The sequence below is a fragment of the Arctopsyche grandis genome, chromosome 2 (assembly GCF_051622035.1).
Source record: "Arctopsyche grandis isolate Sample6627 chromosome 2, ASM5162203v2, whole genome shotgun sequence".
NCBI classification, from domain to species: domain Eukaryota; kingdom Metazoa; phylum Arthropoda; class Insecta; order Trichoptera; family Hydropsychidae; genus Arctopsyche; species Arctopsyche grandis.
Genome location: NC_135356.1, coordinates 19,484,905 through 19,499,447, shown reverse-complemented (window position 1 = coordinate 19,499,447; position 14,543 = coordinate 19,484,905). Strand labels below are relative to the sequence as shown.

The 14,543-nt window shown below is 33.1% G+C and overlaps 1 protein-coding gene across 2 annotated transcripts in view; it reads right to left on the bottom strand.

Moving 5' to 3' along the window:
- Positions 1-14,543, bottom strand: part of LOC143922467 (homeobox protein caupolican-like) — a 111,300-nt gene that overhangs the window by 25,320 nt on the left and 71,437 nt on the right. For both annotated transcript variants that reach the window (XM_077445715.1, XM_077445714.1), the window contains exon 4: positions 1,067-1,386. In XM_077445715.1, coding sequence (XP_077301841.1) covers positions 1,067-1,386 — 320 coding nt within the window. The remainder of the gene's footprint in view (positions 1-1,066; positions 1,387-14,543) is intronic.

Here is a 14,543-nt window from a genome sequence, read left to right as displayed (position 1 = left end):
TTGCAACTCGTGTATTCTGCAAATTTATCACTAACATTCGATATCATATCATAGACCACTTAAAACACTCCTTATAACCCTATTTCCAAAAAAAAGTAATTGAGTAATAGTTAATTAAACAATAATAAATCTAAATTTTCTCTCAAATACTTATTATTGAATTGAATAATTTTTGTCAAAATAATTACGATGAAATTTTTATTTTAAGCGATTGTTGAAAATTATCCTATTGTGATGTTATAAAATGAAATTGTTACATAAATTTCATTGTATTGTTTCGTCGTCATTAAATACGATGTACCGTTTAATTTACTATCTCTGTTTTGGGTACATCTAACAAATACAATCAAGTGTAGTAAATCTGCGCCAGATGTTAATCAACAATTCAAATTTTCGAATGTTTGTAGAGATAATGAGAAAAAGTAGATACTCATACTATCCGAATTTGTGATATTAAATACAATTTACAGCCTCAGCCGTGCTATCATCTACAATTAAACAGTGTTGTACGCGTAATAAGTTTCCATAATAGTCAACTAAATGTCTCAATATGCAGAAAGAAAACTGTACGTTTAAAAACCCGATCTCTTATCTCGGCGTTAAATACGCACGTTACCCTAATTGCCGAGCGATCGTAACGTAGTTAGTACACAACATCAAAAAAATAAAGTAAAGAAGAGAAAAAAAATACTAATATAAAACAATGTAATTCAACTCACGTACTCGTATGTTTCCCATAAAGTCACTCACTCGAGAGCCGCTAATGGGTTTAGTACACGGGGGCACTTACTTTTCACCTGTAGTACGCGTCAGCTTCGAGAACAATGACCATGATGAATATTTATAACATAACATACATACACACACAATAATTATAACAATGACATATAAAAAAACAGGATCGTGTTACATATAGCGCGCAAATTCATTAGTTTTGGGAAGTTAATTCGCAATATTATATAGACAGAAAAATAAGCAAGTTATGCGCCTTATGATACTAAGCATCGCGCAATCGTACAAAAGTATCATAAAATATTTGGGCAATTTTTTTCGCGACAATGCGTACCTTTGTGTCCTTTCATCTTGTCCTCGAGGATGTCGTCCTTGTCTTTGTCATCATCCGAGACCATGGCCTCGTCGTCGTCGTCCGTCTTGTTCTTGGGCTCCCACGTCATCTTGTTCTCCTTTTTAAGTCTGCGACGTGCGTTCGCGAACCACGTTGACACCTGCGTCAAAGTCATCTTGGTGATGATAGCCAGCATGATCTTCTCGCCCTTGGTGGGGTATGGGTTCTTCTTGTGCTCGTTCAGCCATGCTTTCAGGGTGGCTGTGGATTCTCTGGTAGCGTTTTTGCGCCTCGCCGCCAGGTCGTATCCAGCGCCGTACCTGAAGACAAAACAAGGCAACCCTTTAGTACAACCAAACACCCCGATTTGCCCCTCTGGATTAATATGGCCACGAAATTTAGAAAAATGGAAATTTACGCAAGCATACATAGGAATTATCTTTCGCTGCATTTGAATGAGAACACGTGTACTAAAGGATAAATGGATTTCTCAATAAAGTGTACATAGAAGCATATGATTCTCAGGCCTCCAGATTTTTTTAATATTAAAAATGAAAACTTTTTAATTGTACCCATCTAAGATTTTTTTTGAATAAAATTTTATGAATTATAATCCATAAAATTTAATTATATTTTATATATGTACATATGTATTTAATATACGATTGCTATAGTGTGAAATAAAAATGGTTTTGTGGCTTGCACGTGTTCGTTTACTGCGGAAATGACAGTTTCATTCGAATGCACTGAACGGTTTTATCAAAGGACGAAAATACAGCTTTTTTTCTTTTTATAAAAGTAGCCGACTGTTATTTTCTACTCAAAAACGCAATTATTGTTTTCTTCGCTCGCTTTCATAATATAATACTTCATATAAATGAAATACACCTACATATGCTATTATCAAAGAAAATTTAAAATTAAAATAATGACAAAATCAAAAAATGCATTATCTATCTACTCGAAATATAACAAAAAAATTGGAACATTAAAATGTCTGAAATTTACCTGAAACATTGAAAACATACTCATATTGATATAAAATCATTATATATTTTTAAATGTTCTCCAGATATTATATAATATATAATCACATATATAGGCACACATTTATAAATCAGTATTGAAAAAAAATTCTAAACAAAATACATACATATAGCCAATCACTAAAATCGATTTACTGAAAATATTTACAAATTTATCATTAGTTTCGGTATAAGCTTATGTATGCATATAGAATATGCATACTTTAATTTAATCTATTTTTATCTGTTTTTATTGTTGCTAACATTCAACGAAAAAATATGTTATGGTATTCAACGTCAATATTTGCAACCTTTCAGCATCCAAAACGTTTGCATTCATCTCTGCTCTGAGCAACACTCATCCAACTAACTCCACACATTAGCATTTTACATTCTCTTGGGCACCATTCGAGCACTTCTCTTCTCCACCTTTCGTCCCTTCTTCAAGCCGCATGTCCTGCCCACAGCCATTTCGGTCTCGTCACGCATTACATTAAGTCAACTACTCTAGTCATACATCTCACCCAGATGTTTCATTTCCTATATTGGATTTTGATGTGGCATTTTGGAATTCAATTCAAACGTAAAACATTCAGTTAAAATAGTAAGGCTTTTATAATTTAATTTTAAATCAATATTCTGTTTGTTTTATACTGCATAAAAGATTTTTGAGATATTTTTTCCTTTTTGAAGATAAACGACTCGAAAAATCCGTCACAATATGAAGGTCTACATACGTTCACGTATATTCCGTGACACCTGTGTACACTTGTAAGCTCCCGTTGCGAAGGCAGCACTCATCGGCGCGAAAAGCTCCTCGGAGGGCTTTCTTTCGACCGGAAGTTGGTTTAACAGGGGCGTCGCGACGCCAGCATGCGTGCGTCTCGCAAGAGGAAAAACGTCCGGTTTTGCGCACGACCGGTCACAGTTAATTGCCAGGTGGTTTAGACGAGGCAACGACGCTCGTCGATAAAGCCAGCCGTTGTATGTGTTTTCTCCTCTCGTCGTGACTGATCACATCGCATTCGAAAACGGTCGACACGAGGGAAAACCAACCGTCGAGTTACATACATACTCCAGTCGTTGCGCAGTATCGCGATGTCGTTAATTAAAAACGATTTGAATTTAATTCGCAGCGCACGCCACTGGCGCGCAGATAAGTAGACGAGAGTTCACCCTAGACCTATCGATACGATGTACAAAACTTTCAAATTTGCACTCGATGACTAAAAGATTTATTATGCTATTCTTACTCCGATGAGTCATACACTCATTAAGCCGGAAAAAATGTATACAGAACTATGTCTATTCCGTGAAGGTACAGGTATTTCATTTGACGAAGTTTCATTGTGTAAAAAACATTCTGCTACCAAACATATGTATGTATGTACGTATTGATTTAAAATTATTGCATTTTGTGGGACGGCGATTGTGTATACCGGCAGAAACTTTAGTTTTAAATGGTTAGGTGACTATTTCAATACTAATTCGGGTACCGACGTGGATTCGGAGGATGTTATGAGTAATATGGAGATTTATTACGATTTTATTTAAATTTGTGTTATACTTTGTTTATTTATTGTAGTTCTCATATTAAAATATAAAGTAATTAATTATGGTTTTTATTTTATTTTATGTCGAATTTACAATTTACACGCATTTATTTCCAATACATACACAAGTTATTAATAGATACGACTTAGTGAACTACAAGATCTGTACGCATTAAATTCCGTTTATATTATCCAGCACAGCACAACAGCAGCTCGGCACAACACAACACAGCACTGTACGGAAATTACTAGTTTTATTCATGCCATTATGCACCGCTCATTTTCGGCATGTTGTTTTGGAGTGCAAGGCAAAATCACCTTATATTGTACATATAAACGGTGTTTTTTAGAGGTTTGTTTTTCTAATTGGCATCACGTTTTCCAGCGATAGTCAATTTGACAGCTAGTAGCTGATTTGTGCACAGCTTTGTTTGCCATTTCACCATGAATTGACTGTCCATTGTAAGAAAAATAAATTAGAATCGTTGGCCTGGTGATTTAAAATAAGACTACAGAATTTCATCAAAACGATGCGAAAATTTTATAAGAACGTGCACTATGAAATAAACTAATCTTTGTAGTTGTTAGCTGCAGTATTTTTTTCGTAAAAAAATTATTTAGCTTTGGCGTACGTTTTTACTTTCGGATTTGTTTCGGATTATGTAAAAATCACAAAAGAAAAAGATTAGACTAGACATCCACAAAGAAACTTGAATTAATAGAAAAATCAAAGCTTTAAACAGAACGAAGACCAATATATATATATATATATATACATATATTATATGTAGGAATGTATATAAATACATACATACATATGTATCCCCGGGGTGACAAATTGTCGATTCGAAACAATAATTAGATTTTATCAATTTCGGTAATATTTATGTCCTTTTCGTGTGCGCTCGCTTTGGAATACTAAATAAGTCGTTAAATACTATAAATACCTATATAATATACCTACTGCTCGTCGACCGAATAATAATAAACTCGTGAACTTATTTGCATAAAGCTCTACTCGGGGTAGTAGCAGTATTATTTGACGGGAACGTTCCGTTCGTTCGTATCGAAATTCAAATTCAAGTCTCGAGAGTTGAACTGGATACCACTTCAAATCCGTCAAGTGCAAGGGTAGTCTATCTGAGTAAATTAAAAAAATACTTAATAGCATATGTACATACATATACTATGTATATATCGATGAACAGTTTCATTCCGAACAAATATGACTTTTGCAAAAACAGATCAAAATATTCCATTTAAACATTGTATTGAATTTAGTATAGAAAATTACAAAATTTTATAAATTTTTATTATTTGGTTATTATTCTTAATACATATGTACATATGTATATATATCCCATATCCACTATTCAATGCTTTTCTTCTTTGCTTTTATTTTATTTAGTAATTTATTTTTATGTTAATGTTATGTTATGTATTGTTTGTTTCTATTTGAAAAAAAAACATTAAATTAAAAATTAAACTCTTCGATAAAAGTTATTGAACGAGATAATGAAATAATCGCTATTCTTAGGGCATATTTGGATTTATGTATAATATGTAGTTCGTTGAAAAGAGTACGTATGTAAATGTATATTGAAAAAAAAAACTATTTTTTTAAACATCAGTAGATTGAATAAAAATTACGGGTCCAAATATAGTATACCTACATCATATATATAAAGACGGTAATCTGTGTGTGTGTGTGTGTGTCCTAACTCTCGCCGAACATAATGAACGAATCGATAAAAGTCGATTAATTCATTTTTCGACGAGACGACTTTGTCGCGACTCGAACCGATCACCCCAAATAGCCTGAATATGGGTCTAAATTGAGCTAATGGTCTCGGACATCACGCCAAATCCAATTTTTCATTTCGCCTTTTTTTTTTTAAATTAATTGAAATATGCCTTCTCGCCATATAAAAATACGTAATTTTAATAATTTCATTTAGCGAGGTTTTGAACCATTTTTTTATGTATTTATTTTCAATTAAATTATTAAATTATAATTATAATTTTAATTATTTATATTTTGACGATATTCGAGAAAAAAATTGATTTCATTCACCGCGGGCGCCGGGAATCGAACCTTGGACCCTCCGATCCAAACGCAATGACCCTCACGAGCTCGCGTCGCATGCCATATCCTTGTCCAGAATACGTGTTGTAAATACACATCATATGTATATGCACGTAATTTGTTATGTGTAATAATAATATTCAACGTTACGAGGTCAATGACCGTTTGTGTATAATCGGAAAATATTACATTTTGTTAACGTTAACTTTAAGAATTGAAAATTATTACAAATAAAGAATTGAAAACTATCTATGAGAGTCTACGAAAATAACGGTTCCGGTTCCGGATTTTTTTTTTAGTTTTATACGGGTATATAATAATTTTATACCCATGCGATGATATTTCATCGGGCTATTCACTAGTGTATAAATATCATTCGACAGATTTTAAAATATACTTAAATTTATTATATCCACATTGATGTAATGAAAGTATTCAAAGACTTTACATATACGCCGATCTTTAAACCAGTAAGTCTACAGCATACATTATATGCACTTATCTATTTGAAGTTAAACAATTTACTGTGTTTGTGTGTACATAGAATACATTTTGAATTACTAAACTTCACTCGTCGTTAAAGTATACCGTTTATTCGGAAAATTCGAGTAACACAGACTCGAAAAGCTGACTAAGCGAACAAATGCGGGGGAAAACTGTAAAAGCGAACAACAAATACGCGCCTAAACCATTACAGACATCATCATCATCATCATGGTCGTCGACGACGTCGCAATCGCAGACATCTTCATCACCATCATCATCATCATCATCATCATCGTCGTCGACGGAGAGAGCTTTTCGCCAAAACGAGACTGAGCGTCGTGACTCGACAAACACCAATATAATTATTATCCTTCGAATGCGAACCGTCACGCTTAACCTTTTCCGCGCCACGCAAATATTTGAGTGCAAACATGCGTCCACCAATGGATAGGTATGTCCGCCTATACCTCCATTTTCCCTCCCCACCCCGTCTAGTACGGGTAAACAAATCGTGTGCAAATTTTGCAGAAAAACGCGTTATGCAATGTTCGGAATACCGAGCACGTACGCGGAATACAAGCCATTTTCCTATATATGTTCGTGCCGAATGGGTCGGTCTTTGCAGTCTCATGTGACAATATTCATACCCTGCCAACACTCAGCGTCAGCTACGCAGGTCTAGCAATGCCTAAAATAGGCAAAAGGTGGAAAAAATATAAACGTGTTGGTAGAAAAGCGAAGAAGTACGTTACATATACGTACTTATGTACATAGATATATATGTGCCTACCCACTTCTATCTATTATATTCATTTCCGGGTGTGTTGAACGTCTATGCTTATGCTTGTATACCAACGAGATAGGTCATCCTAATAGTATATACATACTATGTATGTACAATTGTACATGATGCGGCAAAAGTCCTTTGACGTACCAAATTCGCAATCTCGTTTCTGTAAAATAATTTATCTATGCATGTCCATTGCACATAAAGATTTTAAAATCCCACCAACACTAATAATCAATGGACTGCTGAAAAAATTTCAACCGTTCAAATGGGGAAATGTAGGAACCGTACAAGAATATCCTAAAACAATATGAAAATTTCATGAAAAGAGCATTGTTTATTGAGTCTATTATTATATTATTAGACTTAAGTTATTATTTATGTAAGTCGTAAAGGCGCTTTTTAAAAAGTTAATCAAATCGTTTCTACCATAATTTTTAAATAAATATTTTGCAGTTAACTATATACATATATGCATAGCCGAGTTGAGAAATTGAATAATTATTTACAATAAAATTTTCATTGGAATATTAAATTCAGCGCTTAGAATCAAAAATTATTTTTTAAATCTGAGAAATAGAAAAACTTAAACTTTCTTATTCAATATAATATATGATACATTGATTGAAGGTACATACTAGTATACATATATAAATTTATTAGATTACCAAAATAAATATTATATTTTTTTCATCAAAGTGTGGATTGCAAGATCTGAGCAAAGAAAAGTACAAGTTGCATAAATTTGTGTCTAAATTAACAGGCACGTCTGTATGATAAAGCTATTGCCGGAAGAGATCGCGAGTGCTGCTTTGAAAGTTCACGGTTAAATAAATTTAAATATAATAGAAGCAAAGTATGGTATTGTATAAATATATTACGTATTTTAATGATATGCCACGTGTTGCAATAAATTTACAACTACAATTTATATTACAAGAATTCTATAAATAATAAAGTGTGTCGACTTGTTTATTTATAGGCGATACAAGTCTTTACTTTTTTATTTCTTAATGAAATCGACATTGTTACTTTCATAAGAATTATAACTAAAACAGAGCTGGGTGCTTAAGCTATTAGCCAAAATTAAATATCGATACGGGTACGCTGATTTCATAAAGTCTAATTTAGATTTTTAGTACTAATAAGAATAAAAGCAATTATATATAAATTAACATATGTAGCTTAAAGTAGCAAAAATATTATTATTACAATAACAAACAATATGTATTCATTCCTGTTATGAATTTTGTATAGCACACAAAGACAGGTGGCGCAGACGAATGAATTTTTATGGATTTATTTTGAGTGCCATTACAGTCTTTATGACATTAGTTTATTTATTTAAAAAAATCACTTATTAAGTTTTATAATTTTACCTATTTACAAAGTACATATATACAAATAAATGATTATTTATTGTGTGTTTAGTTAAAAGGAAAATATTAAAACAAAATCATAATCACACGTGACCACTTTAAACTAAACGTTAATATTGAGTAAATCGGTGAGGCACTGTATTATAAATATTGAAGATAAATCGTCATCAAACTAAATTGGTGACTTGAACGGTTGATTTTTAGCATTGTAAAGTTTTCAACGCCGAAATTGGAATAACAAAGTAGAATTTCTTTATTAGAATTTATTTAATCCTATGATGCATAATTATATCCTAATTACACCACAAGAAAATTAATTCAATTCCAGATAGTCAATGCATCAATACCTGCATATATACATATGTATGTACCTATGTAGGATTTTTAGTAATCTTGGTTAGTCGGAAAAATTATTTTTCCGGGGCAATTTTAAAATTAATTTTTTGCAATTTTTTCGAAATGCCATGGTGCTTATCGTCGGACATCCAGACGGGTTCACCGACCGAAAAAGTTTGCGAAGCACTGGCTGGCGATATCAGCCTACGATGATCGCCGAACGCACGATAAAAAGTGCATTAATTATTATAATACAACGCACCGCTGCATACGCGTCTCAGTCGCCGGAGATTCTCCAGGCGGGATAACATTTTTTAATGACTTCATAAGAATGTCGGTCTTCTCTGACAATACTCGGTACAAACTCGGATTACTCCGGCTCTCCATTCAATGTTAATTGCCGCCATTTCTCCAAAAAATATAGAGACATGAAAGAGAGAAAGAATCAACGCGATATCACTGTGTGTCGTTGCAATGCATACATATCTCAAAGTGGGGAAACGAGATAAAAAAATTGAATTAAAAATCACCGGAAAATTAGGCACATTATGACCAATTTAAATTCATCCGCCGACAATGGTTGGAGCAACGCAGCGAATCAATTTGTTCTTCAGTCGCATCTCAAACGTTTATTGTGCGTATTAAATATTTAAATCAGACGCGTAATTAGCGCGCCTATTGCTGAACGGTATGATATGGTGCAATTCAACTCGGCCTTTTCGTTGCTGGCTATTTTTCCATTTGATACACTTTCGGTACTCTTTCCGGTTTTAATTGCTTGTTTGTTTTATATTTATGCTTAAATTCGTACAGCGTATGCGCAGACAGTTCGTAATTTTTCACGATATTTTTTTTAATAAATTTAATTAGCATAATGCGCACACTGGAACACGAATCGTAACCTTTTCCCCAGCTAATTTACGAATGAAAAAAATTCAGCATAGCACATGTGCCCTCGATTCATTTGAATACTATAAATAACACGAGAAATTATAATAATTTATTGAAATTATAGAAAATTATTCAACTCTTAAAAAAATGTTAAGTACCTACACTCAAAAATACGAATTATATGCAAAAAAATATTTAAACTATGCCAAGTATAGCCGTACATTCAGCTGTTTAATATGAAATTTGAAAGCTTACTATTATTTCGCATTATTTTATTTTCTACTTTAACGGTATATATGAATAATTAATAATAATAAGTTATTCAATAATGCATATAAGAATCGGTCTCATTCACAACAATAAAAGTAAATATATTTTTAATTACACATATTTGAAAGAAATTATAAATTAGATTTGTAATATGTGACTATATTATTGTACAACCTAAAATATTAAACTAACTAAAAAAATATATTGAAATTTCTTTGATCAAATACGGTTAAAGCAAAGCTTATAAAGTGCGTGTTTGTATGTACCTACATATGTGAATAATTCATGGGAAGATCAGAAAATAAATCGCTGCTTATTTTAAAGATAATATAAGACGGATCACATGGTGTAGAAGAAGCATTTATGTGTATTTTATAAATCCGATTGACGAAAGTTAAATCGAACAAAATAAGGTTGTAGTAAGTTTCTGATGACGTATAGGTAGATTTTAGATTTATGATAGAATGATTGTGTCGTTTAGCTATAGTGTACATCAGTGCTTAACAAAAAAAAACATCCCAAAGTCAGAATTGATAGACATGTTTGATTATTGGAAAAAAGGGCAAAAAAATAAAATAAAACGGAATCCGGGTACACAAATCAAAAGTAACAAATCGAACGACTCAGAATGGTAACATTTACATACATTCAATACAAACATGCCTCCACTCCCTCCCTCAGATAGGGAATCCTTCAGAGACTCGTCTTGTACCTAACCGTTACAGGTCCTCCCGGTGGGTGGGAAGTGGAGGTGGAGGGCGTTCGCCGAGAATCGCACGAGGAACTTTCAAGAAGTAAAGCTTATAAAATCAAACAAAAACTCTGATTGGATTAGGATAAGATCAACACGGGTTACGCGGAGAGAGATATGCCCGCCGCGGCACGAGCAACAGGGGAATGGGAGGACTGGGAGAGATGAGGGGGAGGACTAAGAGACGTCACAACAGACTGGCGAAGTGGCGACGACATCTTCAGTGGCGTTCGATAATTTTATTATTTTTATTTCCACCGGAAAGAGTCGATCCCGTGTCAACACAAATAAAATTTCACACTTCGTTTACAAATCCACTTAAGTCCATATAATATGTAATTCTAAGTATAGTTATAATGTATAACATAAAAATGCTGTAAATTAAACAAGGCGATAATTACAAATGGACTAGTGGGTGGTTGATAATTCGATAACGATAACGATAAACGGTACGATTTCATCGAAATTGTACGTAAAGTTTCATGCATTGCATGCGTGCCTATTCCATCAGTTTTTATTGTTCTGGATTTCGCTGTAAATGCACGTGAATTTTTTACGTAAATTCAAATTAGTTTTTTATGCATTAAAATAATCATTAGTTTGTTACCTTACATATGTATATTTCGCAATATCAAATGATTTTTCCAAAGTAGAATTTTTACTTAAGTATTATTTGTACATACATATGTATGTACTTCTGACTTAAAGTTTCACATACATTTTGAAAAATATTTATTACACAATATAAATGTTTAAACGTCAGTCAATACCTATAAAGTCCATGAATATATATAAAGCTGTACTCGCTGAAACTTTTATGTCTACGAGAGTATGTCAATACGAAATGACAATTTGTGTGTATATAAAATCTGTCACGGTTAATGTCAGAATGCCCTCTTAAGATATTATACGTAGGTACATATGGACAGTTTTTTTACGGAATTCAAGATGTATTTTTACAAATATTTAGTAATGGTATGATAACTAATAATGTGATTAAATTTAATTAATTTGCTAATATGTATGTACATATGACAAAATAATTAAAACGATATGAAACATATACATACATATATGAACAGTGATAAATTACACTTCATGAAGGCGTATTTTAAACATGTAATAAATAAATATATTTACTGTATTGTTGACTTAAAAATATATGAAAACAAAGCTTCATCTATTGTTACTACGTACATAAATAAAGTAAAATTTATGTATAAGTATATTTATGCGTGTGGTTTCCCAGTAGGACACTTTTTTATATTTCCCCATAATGTTAATACGAGTTGCCCCCGAGTGATATCTATGGTATTAAATTTATATATTATTTTTTGAAATTATTCAAATAGTGTTGACATAGTGGGTAGGATGGTGTATGCCAATGTTTCAACAACGAAATCATATAAATAAACAAACTCTGACTTATATGATTTCATGAAACGATCAATTTGGAGTCACACATATCCATGTCTGACCAGCAGTACTACAGATTATTATAGTCGGAATTAATTATTTTCAATCGAGGTCAACCCAAGGGATCGAACCCGGAAACTTCCCGGTGGTTAGCATTAACGAAACCACCGAGCTGTGCTACTGGCTAAACTTATTAAACAATCGAAATATATGAGAAGTAATGGATCGATTATATTTGTAGTATATTATTATATAAGAAATATATATATAAAAAGTATTTGGTTTACTGAAAAATGTGACAAATGTTTCTAAATGTGATATAAATCATACGTAGAGCGGATTTTCGAATTCGCTTTAGGAATTGTCACGATGTGCCGCCACTGACCGGTCTGTTGGATTTTCCACGTTCTCCGGTAAAAAGTTAACAAGAGAAAGGTGGTCATGGGAGACCAATAAAATAACGTCGAACGCGAAAATATAAGCTGCGCAAAGCTCGCAAGAAACAGTGGCTCGGGACCTTGCGGCGGCATTTCTCAATCTGTCCCCGCGATATATATTATTATGCCGGCACACCACTACCTTTTTCTTCTCTTTCTCTTTTTCTAAAGATTCGCATTTTCCTCCTCGCTCGAAAATTCGCTCTTTTCTCCCCCTCCACCTCTCCGACTCCCAGTTAAACGGGTCGGATTCGAGAGGGCGTGTAAGGGTTTTTTCCGCCGAGACGATTGTATGGAAAAATATCGACGGGACTCTCGTAATACATGAATATGATATTAAATCCGACACGCCGTGCCACTGGCGAAGAGTCCGAATACATATTATTATTTAGTAACCATGGACATGTTTACAGGCGCATTATAAATATATAGCAAAAGTAACCACGTATATTAATAAATACATTTTTGAAATGTCGCTCTTTAAAAGCAACCCCTATATTTTCACACATATTTATATTAATCATTCGGTGAGATCGACCAACTACCAATCAATCATAATAACAGTCAGTCGCGCCGAATATTTGAATGATGTGATTTATTTGACGGAATATATTTTATACCTATACTTTTTAAAAAGAGTATGTTAGGCCATTTTTCACGGTTCTCTGGTTTTAATAATTGAGGCGACTGGTTTTAAAAGCCGACTAAAATAATCGACGCCCATGTTGTATGGTGGAAAGCTCAACATTTTGTTAATAATATATGAGCTGTTATATTATATTTGAAAGTGGCGGATGTCTAATTTTCAGTTCCGAAAACAATATTTCTGTTTGACTAAATTCACAAATTGCTAAAACTTCTTTTAATTTGATATGTCCAGAATCTCGAAAAGCAGAATAAACGTTTTATATGCCACCAGTATTTTAAATATTGTTAAACGCAAAGCATTATATTAAATGGCGAAATATTTCTCGAAATGAAGAAAACTTGACTTATGCCCCTTGAAATATAGTACTAACACAATTCGTAAGAAATAAAACGAGTGATAGAATAATCCTATCTTCGATTGTGCTATTTTTACCTTCAATCCAGAAAATATAAAAAGGTCAGTCGATGTATTGAACGAAAACAATTATATTTTATTGAGCAGTATTATCAAAATAAATCGGTTTTAAAAGGAAATTGATCTTAGGGATATATAATATATATGTATGTATGTACATACATATGTTACAGTCGAAGTGTATTTTCAGTTGTTTCTAATATATTCCAACTGGCATTTAAGGTCATTCATATTCGAATACAATTCAACTAACAGTGACGTTTTCACGAAAACCTAACCTATCCATCTTACCTGGTACCAACTACCGTTATAGTTGAAGTGTATTTTCAATTGCAATATTTTTTTCACTAGTTGGAATGTACATAATTCGCCATACGAATCAACTTACGTAGGTTAGATGGAATATCTATATTCCAACTAGTCAAAATATATGTAGTTCAACTGGAAGATACACTTCAAATGTAGCATACATATATACCAATACCAGACTGTCATTTTTTTATTAGTATGGTTGCATTGTCCTTGTTTATTGATGTAAAAATGTCGACAAAACTTTTGCATCTATTAAATATTATAATATAATATCGTCGTCGTGTTATCTATCGTAACAAAACGTTAGCGTGATTCGTTAGCATGTCGACGTTAACGCGAAAATTTGTGACTACGGGTCTCGTCGATTTATTTTTATTTATTAAATTTTCATAATCGCGCATCTCGCGTGATCGGAATCCCCCGAAAAGTCGCCGCTCACGAAACGCGGAACACACACACACACATACACGAAATTAATACAATTTTCCGACGGCGAGGGGTGGAAAGCTCCGGTCGCGTGAATTGGGAAATTTTTCGATTTTGTCGTGACCCCGGAATTATTATAATGTTAGCTAGTTTGAGAACATTTCAGGAGACTCGGCTCACGGGTGAATTTTCTTAAGGGGTTAATTTTGATTGGACCGTCGGCGGAAAATTGCGGGAAAGCGATGGGGGAGAGTCGCGT